Source organism: Mus musculus, chromosome 11, assembly GCF_000001635.26.
Source record: "Mus musculus strain C57BL/6J chromosome 11, GRCm38.p6 C57BL/6J".
Classification (NCBI taxonomy): Eukaryota; Metazoa; Chordata; class Mammalia; order Rodentia; family Muridae; genus Mus; species Mus musculus.
The window spans coordinates 5,562,407-5,586,675 of NC_000077.6; the positions used below are offsets into that span (position 1 = coordinate 5,562,407).

Below are 24,269 nucleotides of genomic sequence, written 5' to 3' on the forward strand. Positions count from 1 at the left end.
TAGAGGAATAGTGTTTCAGTGAATGGCATTGCCTTTTCCCAGGTTCCTAAAATTTCTGCAAGACATCAAGTCTCTTTGTGACAACTGTAATAGATTTCTGTGTAGCCTATGACCTTAGCATGTCTGCTCAGTTTTATGTCAACTTCATGGAAGTTAGAGTCACTTGGAAAAATGAGTAGTGACAAAATTCCTCTCATAAGATCAGGCTGTAGGCAAGTGTGTGGTGCATTTTCTTTGTTTATGATTCTTGTGGGTAGCGCCACCACTGGGAAACCAGGTACAGGGTTCTATTAAAAAAAAAACAAAACAAAAACAAAAACAAAAAAAAAACAAAAACAAAAAAAAAAAAAAACAGGCGGAGCAAGCCAAGAGAAGCAAGCCAGTAAGCAGCACCACTCCATGGCCTCTGCATCAGCTTCTGCCTCCAGCATCCTGCCAGGAGACTGTTCAAGAATGGACCAACTTGTCAACTGTGCGCTGAAAGAAACCTTGCATTTCACAAAAGCTTCTGTCATGTGGTTTCTCACAGCAACAGAGCGGTGTTGGTCATTTCTCGAGAGTGAGATAAGACAGCCTGGGAAGAGTGACTTCAGCAAGGGAAGGCTTCCTGCAGTCGTCATGGTGGCGAAGGCATGAGCACAGGAGGAGCAGCCTGCTGCTCACATCCATCGCAGTCAGGCAGCAGAGGGAGACTCAAGCCAGGCTCCCTTACGCCTCCATAGGAGGCAAGGCCCCCAAGGAAAAATTCTGCCACACACATCAGGGGGAGGCTTTGTCTTGTTAATTAGTCTGATCTGGATAATCCCTCTTGCAGCCAGAGGCCAGTCTCCCAAGGCAGTCAAAGGAAGTTGATAACACTAAACTGAAAATAGTCAAGTTCAACTTATGACTTCACTGTGATATGTGCTCTTATAAAATAATAAAAACAAAACTAGAAAGAAACGGTTCACTTTATTTGAATTTGCTACAGGTAATTAATTTGCATAATTAATACTAAACATTCTCTGTGCAATCCCAGAACATGTAGTTATGATCATTGACATTCAACATGAGTAAGGACACAATGTCATCACTTTCTCAAAAATAAAGGTAGACTTAATATAAAATCAGGAGGGGGCTGGCAGAAGGGAAGGCAGATGACTGATTATGATCTACAGGGAATATACTCTAAGATATTTGTGTACCCGCCCTCCTCACACTAAATGAAAAGACCAAAGAACTACAGCATTTTTTGGTAAATCAATATTTATTTGACATACTCTACAATATAAGTACACAAACCCAACACATACATACTTGAGCAAAATATCCAAAGAAAGCAAGGATGGACTGTGCATTTAGCACTTGAATCCTAGATCCCAGTGAAACACAGTTCATAGTCCAGAGTAAACACTTCAAACTCCTCTTCTCATCAATGTGCCTGGTACATGTTCACACAGAGAGGTGAATGCCACAGGCTGTGTAGACAGGGAGGTGCAGTTTTGTTGTCTCAGAGTGTGACTCTGCTTAGGAGGGTCTCATGGCCTTGGCTCAGGACTTGTCTGATTGGCTGGCAGGATCTGTCATCTTCTCTCCTCCCTCCACCAAAGGACTCTGAGAGTCCTCGCCAGACAGCTCCTGAGGGGCAGGCATGGGGGCTGGGACAAGCCAGCCCTCATCAGGGAAGACAAAGCCTGCCTGGTCGGCCATGCTGTAGAAGGTTGTGCACCATGGCAGTCAGAGACTCTGAGAGCTGTCTGAGCCGAGAGAGCTGCTCAGGGCTGAGCTGGGAGCCATGCTTCTGGGCCTGCATCTGGACTGTGTCTCTGTAAGTCTCCTCAGACTTGCCCCGCAGAAAGTTCACCTGGCTCTTCCGAATTGGTGGCGGGTCTATGCCCTGAGGTTCTGGGCAATGGACTAATCCACCTTGGTGACCATTGGCTTTTGACTCAGCCTTCTTTGCTGAAGTCTTGTGTCTCCTTTTCCAATAGGAGCTGCCCTCATTTCCTATGGAAAACCCTGAGAGTGAGAGAATGATCAAAACCTTCCTGATCCTTCAGTGTGCTTTCTGGAATTGCTATGTGGTCGGCTGGGCCTCCACTCATTTTTACTTGGCTCTAATCAGAAACCCAGAGAGAGTTTAGATGGCAGAGTGGCTTGACTATCCTGCAGTTGTGACTGACCCCCCAGCTATGTAATTCCTTCTGTGAGCTCAGAGTTCTCTGCCATTTTCAAGGAGTTTATCCTGATCTCCTTTGGAGCCTTCCTTACTGACTATTTTCTCACTCTGTCCCTGAGACAATTTCAGTTCTGCTTTCCATATTCTGTTTTAAATTTCATTTTATTTTGCTACACTATTTATGATGTGTCCAAGTAAACTTTAAATTTCTTCTCTTTTAAATTTGATGCATGTATACAATGTATACATGTATTCAAACCTAGTCCTCTCTCCTTCCCCCATCTGCCCTTCCCCAAGCATCTACCTCTGAACTTCATACCTTTTAAAAAAAGATTCACTTTTATTTTTATTTGTGTGTCTGTGTAAATGGATGCCACTGGTATTGAACGTGTTTCCAAGGCCAGTAGAGGGTGTCACTTCATCTAGCCGTAGAGTTTCAGGTGGTTTTAAGCTGTCACAGGCTCTTGGGAACAGGATTCAGGGCCTCATAGTACAGCAAACCTCTTAAGCTGGCCAGCATCTCTAGTCTCATGCTAGATTAATTAATTCATTAACTAGAGACTGGAAATTGCTATGGCGCCTAGGCTGTCCTGGGACTTGCTGTGCAGACCAGGATGTCCTTGATATCAGATAGATCTTCTAGCTTCTGCCTCCAGTGTGCTGCGTTGAATGTATGTGTAAGCAGACTCAGTTCCCTTGCAAGATTTTTTTTTTTTTTCTGAGACAGGATTTACCTGTGTTCTGGAACTCACTCTGTGGACAAAGCCGGCCTCAAACTCACAGAAATCAGCCTGTCTCTGCCTCCCCACTTCTGGGACTAAAGGCTTGGTCCACCACTTCTCAGCTCTTGTTCTGGTATTTTAATTCTTTTGACTTGTGGAGCTCTGGAGCACATGACCAAAGCTGCTGTGAGGTTGTGTAGAATAGCCATGTCCTGTCCAGAAGCCAGCCTTCTACAGCATTCTTCTCTTCCACCCTCTCTTCCTTGATGTTTCCTGAGCCTTGTCAGGAGAGGGTTGGTGTAGATATTCCCTCCACAGATGATCGATCATTCATGGTCTCCTTTCTCAGCATTTGAACAGCTTTGACTCTTCATTAACTTCCAGCCTCTGCAGCAAGAAACTTCTTTGATCCAGGGTGAGAACCACACAGATCTATGGAGACAAACACCCAAAAGTGCTTAGAAAGGAGTTTAACAACATGGCCTCCCAGGGAAACATTAGTCATTCATATCCTATTACATGCATGACGTAATGTGACCACAATCTATTCTAGGGATTCACACAGTGAAAGAAAGCTTGATTTTTGTTTCTGAGACTGGCCTAGTTCGTTCAATATGAATATTCCTATCTCCACCCATATTCCTTACATGTTATGAGGTCATTCTTTTTTGTGGATGGAAAGGATTCCATTGAGCTACACACCACATTTTCTTTATCCATCTCCATCTTTTGGGACACCTAGATTTGCCCCATAACTTTAGTTATGGCGAGTAGCGCTGTAGGAACCCTTAGCGTGCATTCATCTCAACAGTGTACACAGCAGGGGCTTTGCATCAATACTCAGGAGTGTACACCACCTCACATGGTTTCAGTCTAATGGTCCTTCCATAGGATCCAAAATCATAGGTAATTAAAATCATCTCTACACTTAACAACAAGGCACCTCTGGTTCTCACTGTGATTACTGCGAAGGCCTAGAAAGTCACATTCTATCTGGGTAAAAAGTCACATTCTATCTGGGTTGAAGAGGAAGGTGGTTATCGAGTATGCCCTATAGATTCCTTGTAGGAAAAGGGGTTTAGGATCTTCACTTATTATTATTATTATCTGCAAGAAGACAGAGAACTGGCCCATGAGGTGTTTGGAGATGAATGGCCAAGTGTTGACATTCAAAATGGGTTTTCAGGAGAAAGGACCAAGGCCTTGGGGAGGATGAAAGTAGTCCTGTGGAAGGGCAAACATGGATGGGAGGTCCCTGCATGAGTGGCAGGGGACAGTGGGCCCCCACAACACTGTGAAGAGTGGGGCTGAGCTGAGGGGAAGTCTTTCTCTTCCCCGACTGACTGGCTGACTGACTTCCTTACTTCCTCCCTTTCTCTTGAGATTGGTCTGTCTGTACCCCAGGCTGGTCTCAGCTTGTGGTTGTTCAACCTCTGGCACCTTTCTGCTGGAGGTTTGGTGCCCCATCCTCAGTATTTGGTAAACTCCTGGAGTTGGATGACTTAATTCAATCACATTAGATCTAATCAACTCGATTGGTTTTAATTTGGGGAGTGTGGGCTGGGTGTGGTGGCTCAGGCCTTTAATCTCTCCCACCACACAGGAGGCAGAGACCAGAGAACTCTCTGTTTCAGGCCAGTCTGGTTTGCATAGTGAGTTCCAGGATAAGTGGGGCTACAGAGTGAGACCCTATTCAAAAAAGAGGGGGTACATTTGACACCCACTGTCTTTTTAGATTATCATATCCAGTGTCTTTAAGCCAGAAGCTGCAACCTTCTGTTTGCCACTGCTAAGGACACTCATATATTGTCATTAGAATGGTGATTTAAGTTAGCATCTGAGAAGGCTTGTCTGTGCCTAAGACATATCTTGTTGGAAAGAGGAGGAAGAAGTAGTGATGGGGTCCCCTGCCATGCTGTCCACTGTCCCTTTGTTCCTGGCTTTGACATCCACCTTGGCTGTCAAGGGACTGGGCTTGGTGCCGGGCAGAGGAATGCTGGGGCTAGGAGCCTGTGCTCCTTGTTTGGAGAGTGTTATCAGTTTTGCATAGGTACTGTTCAGAGTGTGAGGTTTTATTATGGGCGTTGGTATATATAATATTATATCACCTGATTGGCCTGTCCTTTTCCCAAAAAATCATCCTTCGGGACCCAGGTCATGTCCATTGCCCTCTCTTGTTCTAAGTGATCTCCCTTTTCTGCCTACCAACCTTGCCCCAGTGTTTGCCGAGCTTCATTCATTATGGAAGAAGTGAAATTGACAGCATTTCACACAGTCCCAGCAACTGTAAACTGTGTGATGTAAGGTGAGAGGACTATCATAGCTTTCCTCAGTCTGAAGGCAGACAATGCTCTGGAGGTGCGACACTGAAGGCTTCTTGGCCTGCGTGGTTTTGGGATTGACCTGAATGGAGTGACAGAGACTGAAGAGATGACACAACACAGAAAAGCTGGGACTGGGTGGTCTGCGGTCTCTGAGAGAGATGCACTAGCAAGATGGAAACTCAGTGTGGTGGTTTGAATGAGAATGGCTCCCATAGCCCCATAAATTAAATGCTTACTCAGCAGGGAGTGGACCTGTTTGAGAAGGAATGAGAGGCGTGGCCTTGTTGGAGGAGGCGTGTCACTAGGGGTGAGCTTTAAAGTTTCAAAAGTCCACACCAAGTCCAGTCTTCTCTCACTCTCCTCTCTGCCTGCTGTCTGTGGATCAGGACGCAAAGCTCTCAGCTACCACCATGCCTGCCTGTGTCCTACCGCTGATACTCATGGACTCACCCTCTAACACTGTAAGCAAGTCCCCAATTAAATGCTTTTTAAAAAAGAGTTTCCTTGGTCACGGTGTCTCTTCACAGCAATGTAATGGTGTCTTAGACCCTCGACATATTTATTATCTGTAGCTGAGCAAGGGTTAGTTAATCTGGGTAGGGGTGTCTCTATTGGGGAGCCATCTCAGCTGCTGACATCAGGAAGAGGAAGCTGTGGGTTTTATCTCCTGTACACACTGTCCACACTCATTCTTGAACCAGGGGAGGCCTCACCAGTCTCATGAATCGCGGGGGGGAAGGGGGGCAGCAGTTGTCCTCTTTAACCTGACCATGGCGCTCATATTGAGAATGCTTGCTCATACAGGGGTACACTTGCTCCTCACATGGTGGGGCTAGTGGTCAGGTCTGGATCTCTTCCTCTGAGGCTCCTTCACAGTGTTAATGCAGGCTACTTCACCACTGCTCATCTCTTGGGTCTTTCTTTGTGAAGCAGGGCAGATGCAGAGCGGGGTGGGTGTTACATTCTCTACTTCGACCCTCCTGGGCACCGTTGATTTTTGGGTAACAGCATGGATGATCTGCATGGTCTGGAGCTAGGGGTAGCAGTGAATTTGGATCCTGCTTCTGTCGTCGATGGCACCTAGGAAGTGTGAGACAGGGCCCAGGCAGACGATGGGATCTGGAGGGGAGATTGCAAGTGGAAGGCAAATACACAGTAAAGAATACAGAATGTGGAGAAGATATTAGCCAAAAACTAGGGCAGAGAATTAGAGATTCAGTCAAATCCTGGCTGGAAACTGCTACTCACCAGTAGTATACATGAGGAGTTGGTGTGTGGTGGCCAGAAAGATGGGAGAAATGTAGAACCAGGAGGAGGGGGAGAGGGAGAGGGAGGACCAGGACAATGGGGCAAGGCTATGACACAGGATCCAGCTGCCTAAAGTGTCATTCTAACATAAATGGAAAGAGATTTCTGAGACAACAGTCAATCAAAAGGTAAAGTTTGAAATATTACACAGTGATCCAAATAAACCCTGAAGATTTAAAGAGGAAAAAACATCGAGCAGAGACCATGCTGAGGAGCAAATAAGTGGGCGAGAGGCAGCAGACGCATGATCTCATTTTATCTGGACAGTGTGCAGCTCCCTCCACACCAGCACGCACACCACCACAAATACTGTCACCGTCTACGAAACCACTAATGCAGCATTCTATTATTGCAATTGCTAGTCTCTGGGAGCGGGGGTAGGGGTGTGTGTAAACATATGGAGATTCTGAGATTTCTTCGTTTGCTTGCTTGCTTGTTAGGAAAGGGTCCTACTACGGTCACCCAGTCTGGCTGGGCATGCAAGATGATGCTGGCCTCAAGTTCGAATTCTGAGGAAGGTTTTCTTGGAGACTAGACTTTAGAGGCCTGTAGATCTATCTAAAGGGAGTTATGTTTCAAGACTGAGTAGGCCTTAAGCATCGGGACCATCTGCCTAGTGGTGCACACGTTTGATGCTTGAAGGCACAGTTGCTCTTGAGCCTCACATGCGTGCTGAGCACTGTTGGCTACGTGCTTTGATTGGTTGCCTGGGGAGTGGGGGGTGGGTCTCTGGAGCACGTGCACACGGTGTTGCTGGGCAACGACAGTCCTGCCAACTGCCTAAGAGGTGGAGGGATGCTAAACCTTGGGGCTCTTTTGTGGGCGCATCCTGGCGAGATTCTGAGACTTGGTTGGCTCTCTTTTGGGACTGGCTGGCGGTGGCTAAGACTGGGACTTGAAAGAACTGGTTTGCTGTGAGCACCGAGGTTGTTACTGGGAGGGAGGAAGGCGTTATAAACACTGAGTTTTGGAGGGGTAGAGATAGGGTGAAGGGCCACAGTCTGAGCCATGAAGAAGATCTTCAAGGGTCACTCGCCTTGGGGCTTTCTGAGCTTTAGGCATGCTGAGAACCAAGAACCTCCCAGGTACCTCACTGGGTACATGCCTGTGAAAAGGATCCACAAAGCTGCAAGCGTGGGGGACATACCCCAAGTGCAGAAGATGCTCGAATTTGGGGATATTGACGTGAACGTTACAGACCGGAAGAAAAGGTTAGAGGGTGCGGGGTGGGAGCTGGGAGGTGGCCCAGAACAGGGGTAAATGAGTGGCAGCAGGGCCTAAGGAGAGGAAACTGATCTTGGCCTCGGGAGTGGAGAAGGGAGGCTAAGGCCTGCTTTAACAGGAGGTGCTAGCCTTTCTTCCTACCACAGGTGCCTCAGCATCTGAAACCCTGGATGGGTCCAGAGCCCAGACACTCTTCATGAGAAGCAAATAAAAAACTAAACTCATTTAGTTTAGTCGGTTTCCAAACCCCATATAATTCTGTTTTTAGAAGACTCTTGACAATTTAAATGTGATTTCTCCTGCACATGGAAAAAGTTAATAATGCGATGGGTCCTAAGGAAGTTCATTCAATAAAATTCCATATTCTTTTTATTTCACGGTAACGGAGGACTATAAGTTATTTATTGAGGGACCTTACACGGAGGCTGGAGTGTCAGCAGGGCTTCACGTCCAGTTATTCAGGGTAGCCATCTTTATTAACCAATGCTGATTCATCCATTAGTTCGCCTGGCCCTGAAGTGGGCTAGTTTGATTAGCATCCATCTTCATTACATAGTACGTGAAGCTCCAAAGTTCCCACAGGTGCTCCATTAGCTTCGGTTGCTTCCTTGATGCAGAAGCAGATGGTCCACTGGTGGCCTTCACATCTTAAGAGACCATCAAAGCCTTGGAGCTTGCCAATGTGGTCCCTAGTTCAGGACGACCGCAGTCAACAACACGTTCCCAATCTTCCTTTGCAAATTTTCCCGTGTCTCTTGCAATGCCCTCTCCTTCGGGGTCCTCCATGTTTAACTGCTCTTTCTTAGCACTGCTAAATAGAAAAAAGAATGTCAAAACCGGCTATTCTGCTTCCGAAAAGTGTGAGCTGCCTCCTCACATTGCACAGTAGCCCTCAGGCGCACTCTCTCTCCCAGGACTGCTCTTCACTACGCCTGTGCTCACGGCCAGTCAGAAATGGTGAGCCTCTTGCTGTGGTATGACTGCAACATCGAAGCCCGAGACCGAGAGGAAAGCACAGCTCTGATCAAGGTAACCAACAAGCGGGGCAGAAGATGAACTAGCACAACCCCCGGATTCTGAGGTGTGGATTATAATTCTAGACTTTCTTGAACTGAGTCTGTTTCCTTGGGACAATCCCCGCAGGCCACACAGCGCCAGCACGAGATCTGTGTGAAGATTCTTCTAGAGAACGGCGCCGACTCCAACGCCGTCGATATCCATCAGAACACCTCCCTCCACTACACGGTCTACAACAAGGACACCACCATAGCCGCCAAGCTTCTGGCATTCAATGCAGACACCGAAGTTAAGACAAAGGTAACACGCAGTTTTATATCCCAAATTAAAAGGCATTTGCCTGAACAATATGTGGGACCATTTCCACACGTAGAAGCTGAAAGCGAGAATTCTTTGGTTAAAAAAATGGTTTAGAATAAGTTAATTGACAAAGGAAGTTTCAGAGCACACGATTTTATGTATCCATAAAAATATTTGAGAAAACTGTATTAATATTACATTAAATATTCTTCAAATAGGTCACCAAAGTTTCTTTTAAAATATAATTTAAATATTTTCACCAGTTTTTCTAATGAGAGTAAAATGAGACATGAAAACAAAATTTCTCTTAGAATTTGGCCAGGCATGGTGGCTCACACCTTTGATCCTGGCTCTTGGGAAGCCGAGGCAGGAAGATCTCCGTGAGTTTGAGGCCAGTCTGTAACCAGTGAGACCCAGTTTTAACAAGCAAACAAATGAAACTGTCTAGAATCAGACTTGACCCGAAAACTCAAACAAAAGTGCTTTATGGTAAATGAAAAATCATACTGCTAGTGACACTTTAAAATGACTTCTCCCTGAGGTGAGGCTGGGTCACAAAAAATGGTGAGAAGAAAATTATCTTAAAAGTGCAGGATGAGTCGGAATGTACGGTCCTCATTGGCAAAGATAAGGAAAGTCGTGTGGTTTAATTCTGCCCTGTTTGTATGTTTGGAAAACTGTGTCTTCATTTTTACCTGAGAAGGGAATGGTTGAGCTTCAAGCATGTTCAGTGTTTGGACTCAGAGTCAAATGCCAGGAGCTGGGATAGTGGCAGTTATGGGTGAAACCAGGGGAAGACCAGTTAATTTGGGGGTATATATTCCCAATTTCTGTCAGTAAGTACCATTTAGATAAGATTTTAAACTCTGCTCTCAAGTCTCTATGTCTTGCTGGCAGATGAACAATACATTGTATTTTTTGTTTTGGGTTTTGCTTTGTTTTGTTTTGTTTTGTTTGTTTTTAGCATACGAGATGGCACTTGCTAGGCAAAGGGCCCAGGTTCAGGTCTCCCTACTCACATAATCCCTCAAAACCATTGGTAACTGCAGTTTCTCAGAGGATTGGTCTCCTTCTTCTGACTTCCACAGGCACTGCATGCAGGAGGCACACACATATAGACCAAACACCCATGCACATAAAACAAAAAAGAAATATATCTTCTTTAAAAAATATTTAAAATATCTCATGGGACTTCTGAGTTGGCAAAACATGATTTTCAAGAAAGGAAAACATTTGCAAAAACTCCTTTTTGCCCATAATGGTTGTGGTGGTTTGACTAGGGATGACCCTCATAGACTCCTGTATTTGAATGCTTGCTGCCATGCTTGCCATCATGACAGTAATGGACTGAACCTCTGAACTGTAAGCCAGCTCCAATGAACTGTTTCTCCTTTATAAGAGTTGCTGTGGTCACGGTGTCTCTACTTAACAATGGAGACCCCAAGACAAGCACTTAGATTCAACCACAGCAGAGAGAGTAACTTAATGGCTGGAGTCAGGGTGATCCAAAGACAGTTGACCACCTCTAAACTGTAGGAGGTATCTGCAGAGGCTTCTTAATAACTGAATCCCACTTCCTGTGAGCCTTTGGAACTGCCTATAAAACAAGTCATCACTTATACAAAGGCCGTGTGCTCTCTAGCTTGCTAGGGACACTCCTGGTCAGTCTCTCAGGTCACTAAATTTTCCCCTGAATGTATTGAGTTCACATCTTCTATTTGCAATATAGTGTTAACAAGATCTCATGGTTTCCAAAATTATTTCTACAATGGATAAAGATTCTATCTATCTATCTATCTATCTATCTATCTATCTATCTATCTATCTATCTATCTTCATGTTAATCTCTTAGAAATAACTCTATGGAGTGTCTAAACAGAACTAGAATCACAGTGAATTTTAGATACTGCATTTTAAGGAATACTGTGTTCTAGTTCTGTGTGAGGTAGAATATGCTGAGGTTAGGTTATATACATATACCAACCTTTTGCCTGTACTGAGCAATCAGACTTCATTGGAAACCTGTGAAATGTATTTTTAAGACTTATTTATTTTATATATGTGAGTACACTGTGGCTGTCTTAAGAAACTAGAAGAGGGCATCAGATCCCATTAAAGATGCTTGTGAGCCATTTCATGGTTACTGGGAATTGAACTCAGGACCTCTGGAAGAGCAGTCAGAGCTCTTAACCGCTGAGTCATCTCTCCAGCCCTTTTATTTGTTTGTTTTTAGCCTGTGAATTTTAATACAGATCTTTAGTGGCCCACGTTGGAGCAGTATCATATGACTTTGGAAGGATCAAATGTGTGTCTCTCATGACTCAGTAGAAACGTGTTATTGGAACTCTCTAAACAGTATGTTGGTTTCTTCAAAGCAAATGTCCCCACAAAAAGATGACAATAGGAATTATTCAAAATGCAGGGTTTCTTCCTCGAGGGTCTGTAACAGACACAGCCTTGCATCATTTCCCAAATGCAACCACTATGTCATCTTCCGGGCAGGATAATCTTAACCTGGTCAAGAACAGTGCTTCTATCCTTTCCCACTCTGACTTGCTTGGCCCAGCCTTTTATGGCAAATGCTGATAAGAGCTGAGTTCTTAGAATCTGAGAGTACAGGGCTGAGTTTGGAGAACTCTGGCCAGAGATGTGTATGGTGTCTGGTCATCTCTAGAAAGGGGTGGTTTTCTTAGTAGGATCTTAGTAGATTTGTAGCTGACTGAGAAACACTGAACTGTGAGTTGGAAATTGCTTTTCATTTCCACAGAACGGCTACACGCCGCTTATACTTGCGGTGCTAGAAAACAAACAGGAGATGGTGGAACTCTTACTGCAGGCTGCAGCCAACATAAACGCCCTGGATAACTGCAAGAGGTATCTGTGAAAACTCTTAAATCCTTGAAAACTCTTAAATCCTTGTGACATTCTAGAGTGGCTACAACCACATAAAGCATCAATGTGAAAGTCATAAGAATTTAACTCATGCTTATAGGAAACATGTTAAAACAAATGAACAGGTAGATAGAAATTAACTGTTCAACTTAGTCTCCTTCAGCATACAGCAGGGCTCACATCTCTTTTTAATATCAACTGATTGTTATTTTGAGTCTATTTCCTTTTAGTCTTAAGATTTTATATTAGATAAAAATAGTTTCGTATTTGTCTTATTGTTGGAAGTGGTGACTTCTTGTTTAAGATTCCAGTGAATTTTTTAAAAATAATTTTACAATATTTCCCATCTCTGTCTTTTATACATTTTTTTCTTGTTTCTTTTTTATTTTTCCTTCCTTCCCCCCTTTCTTCTTTTTTGGGTTTTTGTTTTTGTTTTTGTTTTTGAGACAGGGTTTCTCTGTGTAGCCCTGGCTGTCCTGGAACTCACTTTGTAGACCAGGATGTCCTTGAACTGAGAAATCTGCCTGCCTCTGCCTCCCAAGTGCTGGAATCAAAGGTGTGTGTCACCTTGCCAGCTCTACATTTTTTTAAAAATGCTATATTTATGAGAAATGTTTTTGGAAATCACTTTGCCTCTTTGATGGCTCTTTGCTCTGTGTTGCTTTGTTTGAAGAATATTGATGTTAGTTTTTCTCTAAATGACTGTGTGTCGTTAGATGTTACTCAGCTTCCCCCATCTTTCTATGGTTCATATTGATGTGTTCAGCTATTCACTAGTCTGAACAAAGACATTTAATGGAGGGGAGATTTATTTTGCTTCACAGTTTCACAGGCACCAATCTACGGTGACAGGAAGTGGGAGGCAGAGGCAGAGGAGGACCTTATCTCAAAGCCATGGTGCAGAAAAACAGTGGTGGCTCAGGGCGTTTTGGGTCTTCCCTTTCAGCACTGGCGATAACGAAGGTCAATGAATGCCTTCCTCACAATGCTTCTGTCTGTTCTTAATTGCTAATGGCCACTCTAACACACAGGCAAGATAGAACTTGGTGAGACATAGCTGAATAGTTGTTTGTATAACTTCATTAACGTGTGTCAGGAAGCCTGGTGTGGTGGAACTTGCCTGGTCCACATAGTGATTACCAGTCAGCCAGGGCTATGTAGAGAGACCCTGTCTCAAAAACAAAAGAAAAACAACAACAACAACAACAACAACAAAACGCATGCAATAACAACAAACAAACAAAGTAAGGTAAGTGTGTCAGGGTGATGTTCCATTTGCTCTTTTAGGTCCGCCCTTATACATGCTGTGAGAACTCAGTCTAAAAACATGATCAGCCTTCTTCTCCAGCAAGGCGCCAATGCATCTTTGGTGGACATCTATGGAGCTACTGCACAAAGTTACGCTGTTTTTGAAACCTTTCAAGTGTAAGTGTTTCTATTATAATACAGGAAAACTTCAAGTAGATATTTTTCATAGTTATAACCATTCATACTTATATATCCAATGAAAGTACACAGTTCATTCTGGGGACTTTTGGAATGGCTGAGTTAGTTGATTTCATCCATTAGAAACTAAGTACAATGCTAGACTAGGTTGGGGTAGCAAAGGGTACAGAGCTCTCTCAGAGGACTACTGCGTTGTATGCTCAACTCCTGTCTCAGGAATGTTAAGTCCTCTGTCCTTAACACTGGAACTCTTTCATTACAATTAAAGACTCACGTGAGTATATAGATAATGCCCCATCTTTAAAAAAAATTATTATTTTTTATTTATATGAGTATACTGTAGCTGCCTTCAGACACACCAGAAGAATAGATCAGATCCCATTACAGATGGTTGTAAGCCACCATGTGGTTGCTGGGACTTGAACTCAGGACCTTTGGAAGAACAGTTAGTGCTCTTAACCACTGAGCCATCTCTCCAGCCCTAGTATCCCATTTTTAAATTGTCTAATTATCTAGTTGGTCTTTTAATATAAAATTTAGCAGAAAATGTGGTTATCTACTCTTGTGAGTTGTCTCCCTCAATACCATCCTTTGACATTTTTAAAAATTAGTTTCACGTTTTCTGCCTTGCATTGTTGACTGATAGCCTGAAGAGGCCAGAAGAGGGTCTCTGATCTTCTGAAACTGGAGGTGCCATGTGAGTGTCAGGAAGCAAATCTATTTCCTCTGCCAGAGCAGAGGTTCTTCACCACGGAGCCAGCTCTCTAGCCCCTAGTCTTTACAGTTTTTAAATGTCTGAATCTTGCATTCTGGGAAGAGATGTCTAATAACAATGTACAGATATTTCTTTGGCTTTTCTACATGTAGACTTCTGGCTAACTGACAGAAGCCATCTAAGAAAGGCTGGAGCTAGTGAGTGAGTTGTCTGGAAATGGCCCATTGTTTTGCATGGCTGTGGTGGGTGTCCTCTGAGATGCAAGGTCATCAGAGACTTCATCTCAGGATTGCTTCTTGCTGCTGATATGCCTTTTCTGTTACTATTTCATAGACTAATGATTGCTGGGCATCAGCCCACCCTATTGGGCATCAGCATTTCCTACAGATCAATATGAAGATGTACTCTCATATAATAATGCTGTTTAGATGAATTAATGATTTCACAATTCTTCATAATGATTTTATAGAACTCTTAAGTTGATACAGGTAATCCCAAACCCCTGTAGACTGAGGGTACAAATAGAGCTCTGTAAGTCTTTATGTATCACGGGCCAATTGCGCTAGGAAAGAATGCAGGCGTGGAACAATTAAATCCAAGGGTAAAGCCACAGGTTTGCACTGGGATAAAGTTAGACCATGTGAAACTGTTGCTTTGAACTTACAGCTTACGGAGTGAACACTGCTTTGAAGTAACTATCCACACCCTTCTGTAACTCCCCTCTGTGTAACACTTCATCATGAGGTCTTTTAGAAAGAACTTTTGTTTAAGAAGGTATACAAAGGCCAGAGAGAAGAAATAAAGTGTAACTATTAGGGCTCAGCCCCATCCAACAAATGCATGTATGTATATGTCTGTCTGTCTATATGTATATACACACATACATGTGTAGGTATCTGTATGTGTGTGTGTATGCATGAACATGTGAACGTATGTTGAAACAGGTGGTCCAGTCTGGCCAAAGTATGTGTCCATGTGTCTCTGTGTGTCTATATGTGTGCTTGAATTCTCCATTTTATTTTTGTTCTTTTCTCTCTGGCTCACAAAGAGTTAACAAACTCCCATCCTCTAGCCTGGCCAGTGAGGGGCCCTTGAGCCAGAGAAAAACTAAGCCTTTTTTCTAATTGCCCTGCTGCTATTGGCTTGAGTCAATTTACCAGAAGTAAGCAGCTTTTAGCCATGGAATGGCAAGAGAGAGTTAAATTTCCAGAGGCCATCAGCTTCTGACCCCCAGACAGTAAGAGAGTTACAAGGTCAGCAAGCATCAGTCCTACCCTATATCCCACTTCAGCACTTCCAGGGCTGGTCCTTGGCGATGAACATTTCCAAGAGGTTTCTCAGCTGAGTCCGTTCAGGTAGCAAAAGATACAGGAACCAGTCACTGGCGCCTCAGTTCATTGTTAGAGATGAATGTGTGCACACAAATTCCCTTCAGGCCATGACAGTGCACTGCCGTCACCCTTTGCTGTAGAACCTGGAGAGACCATTCCTTGACTGTTTTCTTAGGTTGAGAGAAGTAGAAGCAGAAAGAGGAAATTGCAAGCTTCATTGTTTCAGAATTGACATAAAGACAAGTATAAAATGCCATATATTGAGTGTGGTGGCACGCACCCACACACTGTCACCATCCCGTCACTGGGATGGGCAGGAGGCAGGTGGCTTTCTGTGAATTTGAGCCTGGTCCACACAGTGAGTTCCAGGCCAGCCAGTGATATATAGTTAGACTCTATCTCAAAAAACAAACAAACAAACCCCAAACAGAGAGAGAGAGAGAGACAGACAGACAGACAGAAAGGAAAGGATCCAAGATGGCTTAGCACTGCTCTCGAGGAGGAGCTGAGTTTGTTCCGGTTGAGAAGTATACTCCAGGTAGCTCACAGCATCATGTATTCCAGCTCCAGGGGCTCCAGTGCCCTTGTCTGGCCTATCGGGCACTTAACACTCACATGAATATATATGCTCCCCTGCAACAGACTTAAAGATAAAATGTAAAAGTGTTAACAGTGCCGCCTGCCACCTGGATGGCTGGCTGTCCTTGGGACCCACTCTCACTGTAGTTTTTCCTCTGCAGGCTTTCCCAAGGCCCTGGTCCCAGACCTGAGCTAACAACAAAAGAGGCCAGACACAGTTTTGATACCAAGGTACAAGCTCATTTGCGATGCTGACATTGTTTGCAGTGGAGGTTCAGGGATTTGGCTCAGTGGCTGAGTGCTTGCCTAGCTACTACAAGGGCTAAGTTCAGTCCTCAGCTCCGAGTGGGGGAAATTTACTGTAAATGTGATTTTCTTGTACTCTAATCACAAAGTTGGAGTTAAGCAAAGGCTTTAACATAGATGTTATGCTCAAGCACCAAGGCCAAGAGGGCTCAGTAAGGAAGAGGGCAGTGCTCTGAGAACGCGATGCAAGCTTCTGGGTGAGGAGACCTGCTTGTTAGTTTATAAATAGCCCTTGCTGGCTTCTGGAGTAACATTGTTCAGGGCTTTGTGGTTCTCACATCTGGGAAGAGGGAATTCTGAGAAAATGCCTCTATAAGATGGCCTGAAGGCCAGTCTGTGGGACATTTTCTTGACTGACAATTGACGTGGGAGGGCCCAGTCCATTGTGGGTGGTGCCGCCCCTGAGCACCTGAGGTTTATAGGAAAGCAGCTGGGGCAAGCTGGAAAGCAGCACTCCTCCACCGGCTTGGCCTCAGGTCCTGCCTCTAGGTTCCTGCCCTGGTTTTCCTGGAAGCTGTAAGATGAAATTGAACTTATTTGCCCAAGTTGCTTTTTTTTTTTCTTTTGGTCTTGATGTTTTATTATAGCAAACCAAATCCTAAGACAGATGGTAAAGAAAAAATTTTAATCTTTTGTAAATGAGATCTTACAACAAATAGTTCCTGGGTGTGCACTTGGCTAATTAGAGGCTGATAAGAAAACACCCTTAGGTCACAAGGTCAAAGGAATCCCTGCTGTGCTGGGTCATAGGGAACTGAGAAATATACTTTGACTATAAATGAAGTTCATAAAATTATGAGGTCCCCGGACCTGTGAACAGCTGGAATACAGTAAGAGTAAACTGGAAACTCACACGTGTTTAGGTCTAAGCTTGGTTCATTGCTATTGTAAGATTGTTATTTGAGATGCCCGTGCAGAACACTTGTCCCTCTATAAAGAGTCTTCATACTGAATTGACTGAGTTGTGTTGGGCGGCCTGGGTCCGCTGACTGCTCTCAAATTCCAGATCAGGGCTCTCTTAGTTTCCCGTCTTGTATCCTGCCTTAATTTTCCCTTCTAGGCTTTTATCCCTTGATAGTAAGGACTGTATATGGCTGACAACCTGTTTTCTGAAGCTAGCTCACCGCTGAGTAGGGATGTGACCCTGTCTACTCAGGGACTGAAAAAAATCTTGATCCTGCTCATCTAGTAAAGAGCAGTTCCCAAATGACCGTTTCACAGGGTTCACACAGCAAGCGTCCTGCATAGCAGACATTTACACTATGGTTCATAAGAGTAGCAAAATTACAACTATGAAGTAGCAACAGAAATAATTTTGTGCTTGGGGGCCACCACAACATGAGGAACCGTGGTTGCAGCACGAGAGGGTTGAGAACGTCTGCTCCGGACCCTCATGAAGGCTGTGGCTCTGGTAGGAAGGATGTTCTTATTCAGGACATCAGAGGATGTCATGCCTGGTCCCAAGATGAACACTAAAAGGTAATGGCCTTTTAGTGTGAGTGCCTGGTTTCCATGAAGGTATGATAGAAATTATTAAAATGTACATAGAGTTCAATCTAGATTTAATTTGGGTGTGTAAATCACAGAGGTCCAAGGATGCATTGCCCAAGTTGTCAGGAACTTGGTGCAGCACAGTTGCACTCAGCACAATCTAATAATGGCACAGCTTTCTTCTGTACTTCTGTTAGAATCTCAAGGACCTCCTGGATTTGTAATGGTGCAATCCTTTTCATCTTAGGATTTTAAGAAAGAGACCCTATGCATTGTGAAAATAAATATTAACATATAAGCAAACTAATATAAATTCCGAGAAGTAATCTAGCATCAGAATAGATTGAAAGGAAACTACAGTGAAGTTGTAATCACTGCATATGGTCACAGTCCGAGTACCTAAAAGAGAAACGTTGACAGATTTAAACCATAGTGAGGTCATTGCTATGGATGGAGTTAGAGCAGGAGCTGGCTTTGTACTTGAGGTTTTCTCTTGTTTTTAGAGAGCTTTGTGATCTCATTGTTTTCACTGGTAACTGGCTTTGCCCTTAAGCTGTTCTTGAGGCTCTGGGGTCTCACAGGGGACAGGCAGGCTTTACTCTAGAACGAAAGGCTGCACTAACTCCCTGACTTCTTTCAGCCTGGGGAGAGTAGGTCACTGTGTACCCTCAAGGTGTCTGCTGATATGTATACTCTTGGCATGGACGAGTCTGAGCAAGTGGGCGCTTGTTTCACATGCTGGCTCTGGCAGAGACAAGCAGTAGGTTCATGTGAGCTTTTCTTTCCTGATGCCGTGAATGAGAGGGATTGCTACGGTTCTCAGGTAGCACGAATCATGGATGCCTTACTTTTCTGTTGGCCTTCGTGGGGCGGCAGCATCTTGTGTCTCTCTTGAGTCCCTCTGCTATTTGGGTTCAGATCACCTGTGATTTGGGGTGGCTCATTCACTCTCTGCTTCTGCGTTAGACATGATGACAGCTAATTCTCAGAGATAGCAGACTCATTTCTCTGTATCTTCTTCCCAACGCTGAGGCTGACATCATTAATTCTGTTAGCTTTTGGGATTTTCCGTCAACATAACTTTCCATCTACACAAGTGTGTCTGAAAAGGAGTCATGGGTCACTGGTAAAGGCAGGGAATGAAGTGCCCATGTTGAAAAGAAAGCTGGCACTTCCCCTGCCATGTTAAGTTATTCAAGGACCCTCGGTGGTCTCTTGCAGTCATTGAGAAACAAGAGCTTCCCTGGCTTCGGTCCTCAGGAGCAGGCACCGTTAAAGCAGAAGGCCCCTCTTTCCCTGGCTGGATGACACATCCTTCCTCTTGCTGAGGGGCCAAACTGGGAATCTCAGAACTCTAATGTGGGCAGTTCGTTTTTAATTCCTTTGTGTCTAAAGCTGTGACAATCCTTTCTTCCTTGTGGGAATTATTTGAAGGGGAAGGTTTTTATTTGCCTTGGGAAATGTATTACATGTACACAATACACATATATACATAAACGTGTATTTGAGTTTCATATCTACTCTGTCAGATTGCTGTACAGCTGAACTCACTCGCTTTTGCTTCCATTTACTCGATGAATTACATCTGCACAATGACTTTAGCATGTGGGTAGTATTTGGCCAATAAGCTGTTTTTCTTGGAGAAAACTGACAGTTGAATCTAGAGTTTTTGTTTTGTTTGTTTGTTTTGGTGTGTATATATTGTATAGATACCTGTGTGTGTGCACATGAGTGAGCTATAACAATATTGAGCCATAGGAGACAGAAATAATCTTAAAATAGATTGAAGCACACTGCTAGATCATCAAAGGGCCAAAAAGAATGTGGCAAAATTCCTGTAGCATTTCAAGGAAGTGGGGTAGGGCAGTGCTTGCCAGGAGCCACCCTTTCCTTCTAAACTATTGGCTGTCCGTAGATTCTGGAGATGGGAATCTCATAGGTTCTGGAGATGGGAATCTCATAGGTTCTGGAGATGGGAATCTCATAGGTTCTGGAGATGGGAATCTCTGTCGACCTACTGATTGGCATGCTCACTGGGATTGCTTGCTTAAAACAATAGAACAATGAAGGAAATAAAACCCACTTTATTTTAGTGTCATGTATGTTTGTAGAAGAGCTTGTTCTGTATTCTGTACTTCTACGTTGGGACAGACAGAAAAAATCCTGGAAATTTAGACATTTATGATCAGGTTCTCAAAATTCATATTACAAAGTGATTGCATTGTGTTTTCTAGCTCATTTCATTGAGCATGACTGAATCTCTTCAGGTAAATGAACAATTCATGTTTACCTAAGGATTGTCATTTCTAGAAGTACAGACTCAATTACTGTATGGTAAATGATGGATTTCTGAAATGTTTGGTATTGTAGATTTTGTAGTGCCTGCTCTGCAGTGGTTGGAATATGATTCCTTGCATCATTCTCAAGTATTTGGATGCTAGCAGATCCCTCATAGCTTTGTCGCTCTGCCTGCAGCTTCCCTATGCTTCATCTTGCTTGGCTTTAAGGTCCCCATGCTTATGTTACCAAGAGGTCATAAGATACTTTTATGTGTTAGAATCATTTCAATATTCTTAAATGTGAGCTGGTGAATTGTCAATTGGATTTCCATATGTAGATTTGAAAGTAATACAGTGTGGATTATTCTAGTAATTATGCATCAAAATTTTAAAAATATTCTTAGTGTTAAAGTCATATGGTTTCAGATGATTTATTTTGAGGTACTATGTTATAAATAAGTAAGTGAGAAACCAAGGAAATAAAATCAATAGGAAAGAAGGCTTGACCAGGATTCCTTGTGTGTTTCAACTCTGACCTTAGGCTAGGAATTGAGATTAGCATTTCCTAAACTTCCCAAGCTGTGCACTCTGTCATCAAATGCACCTTTACACACTGCATGTTACTTTCTAGAATCTTGATTGCCGTTTTCTTTTGTCCTAAGTGGAATATGGAGGTCCTATTTTTTTTTCCAATTTGTGTTCCTATCTATTAGAAATGTCATTGTTTTGAGGTAATCATAGTTAGCTTTGACTGGCTAACAGAATTAGTTCTTTATAGCAACAATGAATGTTTTTACTCCATGTTAATTAAAAAAAGATTAAGGCATAAGAAAAGTATTATTAGCAGAATACTAACCAAGGTAAGATATTACTGAAAGAGAAACTTCTAGATTTTCCTAAAGAGAAACCCATGTAAATTGAAACCATGCAAACACCTTAAACCATCTAACAAGCGACACTAAATTCCTCCAGTGTCCCACTGGGAACATGAGTGCCAGGTGCTGGCACCAGGGGCCCTGACACCTGAAATACAATGAAAAGTAAATGACTATTTTCTATAACCTCTAGAGAGTGTTGGAGCCATTGGAAAATTCTTCACAATGTATGTCCCTGAAACTTGACTTCCTTAACTCAAGACATTTGCCACACTGGGCAGGAGAGACAGGGAGTCTGGAGGTGTGAGCAGGGATGGTAGGTGCTTGGGACCCTTAGGAACTATTGGAGTCCTTGGAGCATCTATTGGCTGACTTCTTTGAAAGACAGCCTGTTGAGGCGCATGGGCCCCTATGGGTCGCTCTGTGGCCCTTCATAGTAGGGGCAGCATCTGGAGGGAGGAGAGACTCTGTTATTTGCCCTGTGCCCCATGCTTGCAGTCACAGGTCCATCATAAGATGCCTGTGCCATTGAGAAACATGTAAGTGAGTGAGCTCTTGGATTTTTTTCTTTTCTTTTCTAACAGGATGGCCTTGTACCATGTTCACCCCGCTTCAAGGAAGACAACAAAAGGATGGAGGAAAACACAGATGCAGTTGACGAGCTGGGGAGGTACAACTAGCTGCTTGTACATTCCTTTAGTTAAAACAAGCTGGGGTGGGGTGTTATGGGATGGCTACAGTAGCTGAGTCCTATTAAACCGATAAGAAGAAACCCATCTGCAAGCATTGGTAGTTACTGAAAGCCACGCCACCAACGCATGAGTTAACTGTAACAGCAATTACTCAGAGTGGGAAAAACAACTGCGTATGATGTTTTGTGTTCCCCTTTAAACCTGCCTGATATTTGCAATTTGCTGCCTGGCTTTTGACTGCATAAGAGCTTAGAGCAGTGAAAAGGGTCTCTGAGAAGTCCACTGGTTGTTAGAGACCAGCCCTGAGCTGACTGGGCCAGCTCTGTGTTTCACTTTCTGCGACTCCTCTCACACATGTCCACCTACAAGTTGGAGGTGAAATGATTTGCAATGGTTATGCTTGAAAATTTTTTAAAGAATATTGATGCTATGTTATTCATGAATGGCTATTAATTGAGATCATTCAATTATGTCAGATTTTTCTTTACTTTTTCCTCTGAGAAGTGTATTTGTGAGAAGAAAATACTTTGATTGGATATAAAAGTCATAGGTACCATAAAAGAAAGGAAGCTGTGTCCTTTCCTATTTGCTGGGCGTGTGACTTGGGACCATTAACAGCATCCACCGTCTTTCCTGACACAGGGAGGGTGGCACGTGCTTGCAGGAGGCCACAGGGAGCCATTGCTTCCTTCAGCGCTGACATCCGGCTTATCGGTATCATTCATGCACTTAGCTACTCTGTCATTGTACTTAGTGGGTTTATGCAAATTGCTTTTACTTCTCTGACCTTTGCCTGAGCCCTGGCACATTCCCTCACACTCAGAGTCATGCAGAACTTTCTATTGCAGCATTGGCCCACATCTTTACACTCATGAACTGTGGGTAAGACTTGTCCATTATCATCAATGCAGGAGCATGGCACAGGGGGAGCTAAGAATTCTACATCTTGCTCTGAAGGAGAAGACTGGCATCCTCAGGCAACTAGGAGGAAGCTCTCTAAGCCCATCTCACAGTGACAAACTTTCTTTAACAAGGCCATGCCTCCTAATAAGTCCAAGCACTTTCAAACCACCACAAAGGCAAAATCTAACACCCCTTCATCATGAAAGTCCTGGAGAGACTAAAGATACAGGGGACATAACTCAACATAATAAAGACAATTCACAGCAAGCCTACAGCCAACATCAACCTAAGTGGAGAAATTCAAAGCATTTCCAGTAAAATCAGGAACAAATCAAGATCCTTTCTTCATACCTATTCAATACAGTGCTTGAAGTCTTAGCTAGAACAATAAGACACTGATGGAGACCAAGGGACAAAATAGGAAATGAAGCTAAAGTATCCTTATTGGTAGGTAATATGACTTTATAGGTAAAAGACCCTAAACATTCCACCAGAAATGTCTACAGCTAACAAACGCTTTCTACATAATAGAATACAAAATTAGCACACAGACAAAAAAAAAATCAGTAGCCTTTAGGATTTCTATCACTGTGATGAAACACCATGACCAAAAGAGCAAATTAGGAAAAAGAGGTTTATTTGGCTTACACTTCCACATTGTTGTTCATCTCAAAGGAAGTCAGGGCAGGAACTCAAGCAAGGCTGGAACCTGGAGGCAGGACCTGATGCAGAGGCCTTGGAGGGAAGGTGCTTTATTCATCATGGATGCTCAGTCTACTTTCTTAAAGAACCCAGGACCACCAGCTCAGGGATGAGACCACCCACCAGGGGCTGAGCCTTCCCACACTGATCACCAACTGAGAAAATGCCTTACAGCTGCATCTTATGGAGGCATTTTCTCAATTGAGGTTTCTTCCCTTGAAATAAGTTTGGTTTATGTCAAGTTAACCCAAGAGTAGGCAGCACAACAAATGACAAATAGACTGAGGAAAAAGATCAGGGAAAATTACCTTTAATAGTAGCCTTAAAAATATCTTGAGGCAACTCTAACCAGACAAGTGGAAGACTTGTGTAATAAAGATGTAAGACATTGAAGAAAGAAATTGAAGACACCAGAAGATGGAAAGACCTCCCATGTTCATGGATAGGTAAAATTAATATAGTAAAAATGGCCACCCTACCAAAAGCAATTTACAGATTCAACGCAATACTCATCAAAATTCCAACACAGTTCTTCACAGAAACTGAAAAAAAAAAAAAAACCAACCCAGCTTTATATGAAAACATACACATGTGTGGGCAGACACACACCAGGATAGCTAAAACAGTCTTCTATAATAAAAGAACTACTGGAGGTGTCACCATCCCAGATGTCAAGTTGTACTACAGAGATATAGTAATAAAAACAGCATGACATTTGCATAAAACAGACATGTTGATCAATGAAATGGAATCTAGGAACCAGATATAAGTCCGCTCACCTGAGTTTTAAGACAGCATCTTCAACAAATGATGCTGGTCAAAATGGATGACTGTATAGAGAATAATGCAGCTAGACACTTAGCACCCTGAAGGAAACTCAAACTAAGGCCTCATGGGTGGGAAAGTGGGAGAACTTTCCTGAACTCACTGGCCCAGGAAAAGGCTTCCTGCAGAACACCACCACTAAGAACACAGTTAATGCACGGGACCTTATGAGACAGAAAA

The 24,269-nt window shown here is 43.4% G+C and overlaps 1 protein-coding gene, 1 long non-coding RNA gene and 1 pseudogene across 13 annotated transcripts in view; 1 reads left to right on the plus strand and 2 right to left on the minus strand.

The window, feature by feature from the left end:
* On the minus strand, positions 1,534 to 2,154 carry Gm3186 (predicted gene 3186; annotated as a pseudogene).
* Positions 2,985 to 6,712, minus strand: Gm39573. The gene is made up of 3 exons (XR_872233.1): positions 6,453 to 6,712; positions 5,918 to 6,323; positions 2,985 to 3,312 (listed from the first exon to the last, which is right to left on the minus strand). It is a non-coding gene; the product is annotated as a predicted gene, 39573 (long non-coding RNA).
* A 561-nt stretch (positions 6,713 to 7,273) lies between these two features.
* The window catches only part of Ankrd36 (ankyrin repeat domain 36), a 119,938-nt gene continuing 102,942 nt past the window's right edge, over positions 7,274 to 24,269 (plus strand). For 9 of the 12 annotated variants that reach the window (XR_001780072.1, XM_017314823.2, XM_017314820.1 and 6 more), the window contains exons 1-7: positions 7,274 to 7,723; positions 8,651 to 8,765; positions 8,880 to 9,053; positions 11,821 to 11,927; positions 13,233 to 13,370; positions 16,178 to 16,247; positions 21,552 to 21,637. Coding sequence is in view for 11 of the 12 variants with exons in the window: in XM_017314823.2 (XP_017170312.1) it covers positions 7,521 to 7,723; positions 8,651 to 8,765; positions 8,880 to 9,053; positions 11,821 to 11,927; positions 13,233 to 13,370; positions 16,178 to 16,247; positions 21,552 to 21,637 (893 nt within the window). In the remaining variant the exon portion in view is untranslated. Of the gene's footprint in view, positions 7,724 to 8,650; positions 8,766 to 8,879; positions 9,054 to 11,820; positions 11,928 to 13,232; positions 13,371 to 16,177; positions 16,248 to 21,164; positions 21,284 to 21,551; positions 21,638 to 24,269 lie in introns of those variants that run through there. The other 3 variants (NM_023816.3, XM_017314827.1, XM_017314826.2) reach the window with 3 other exon arrangements.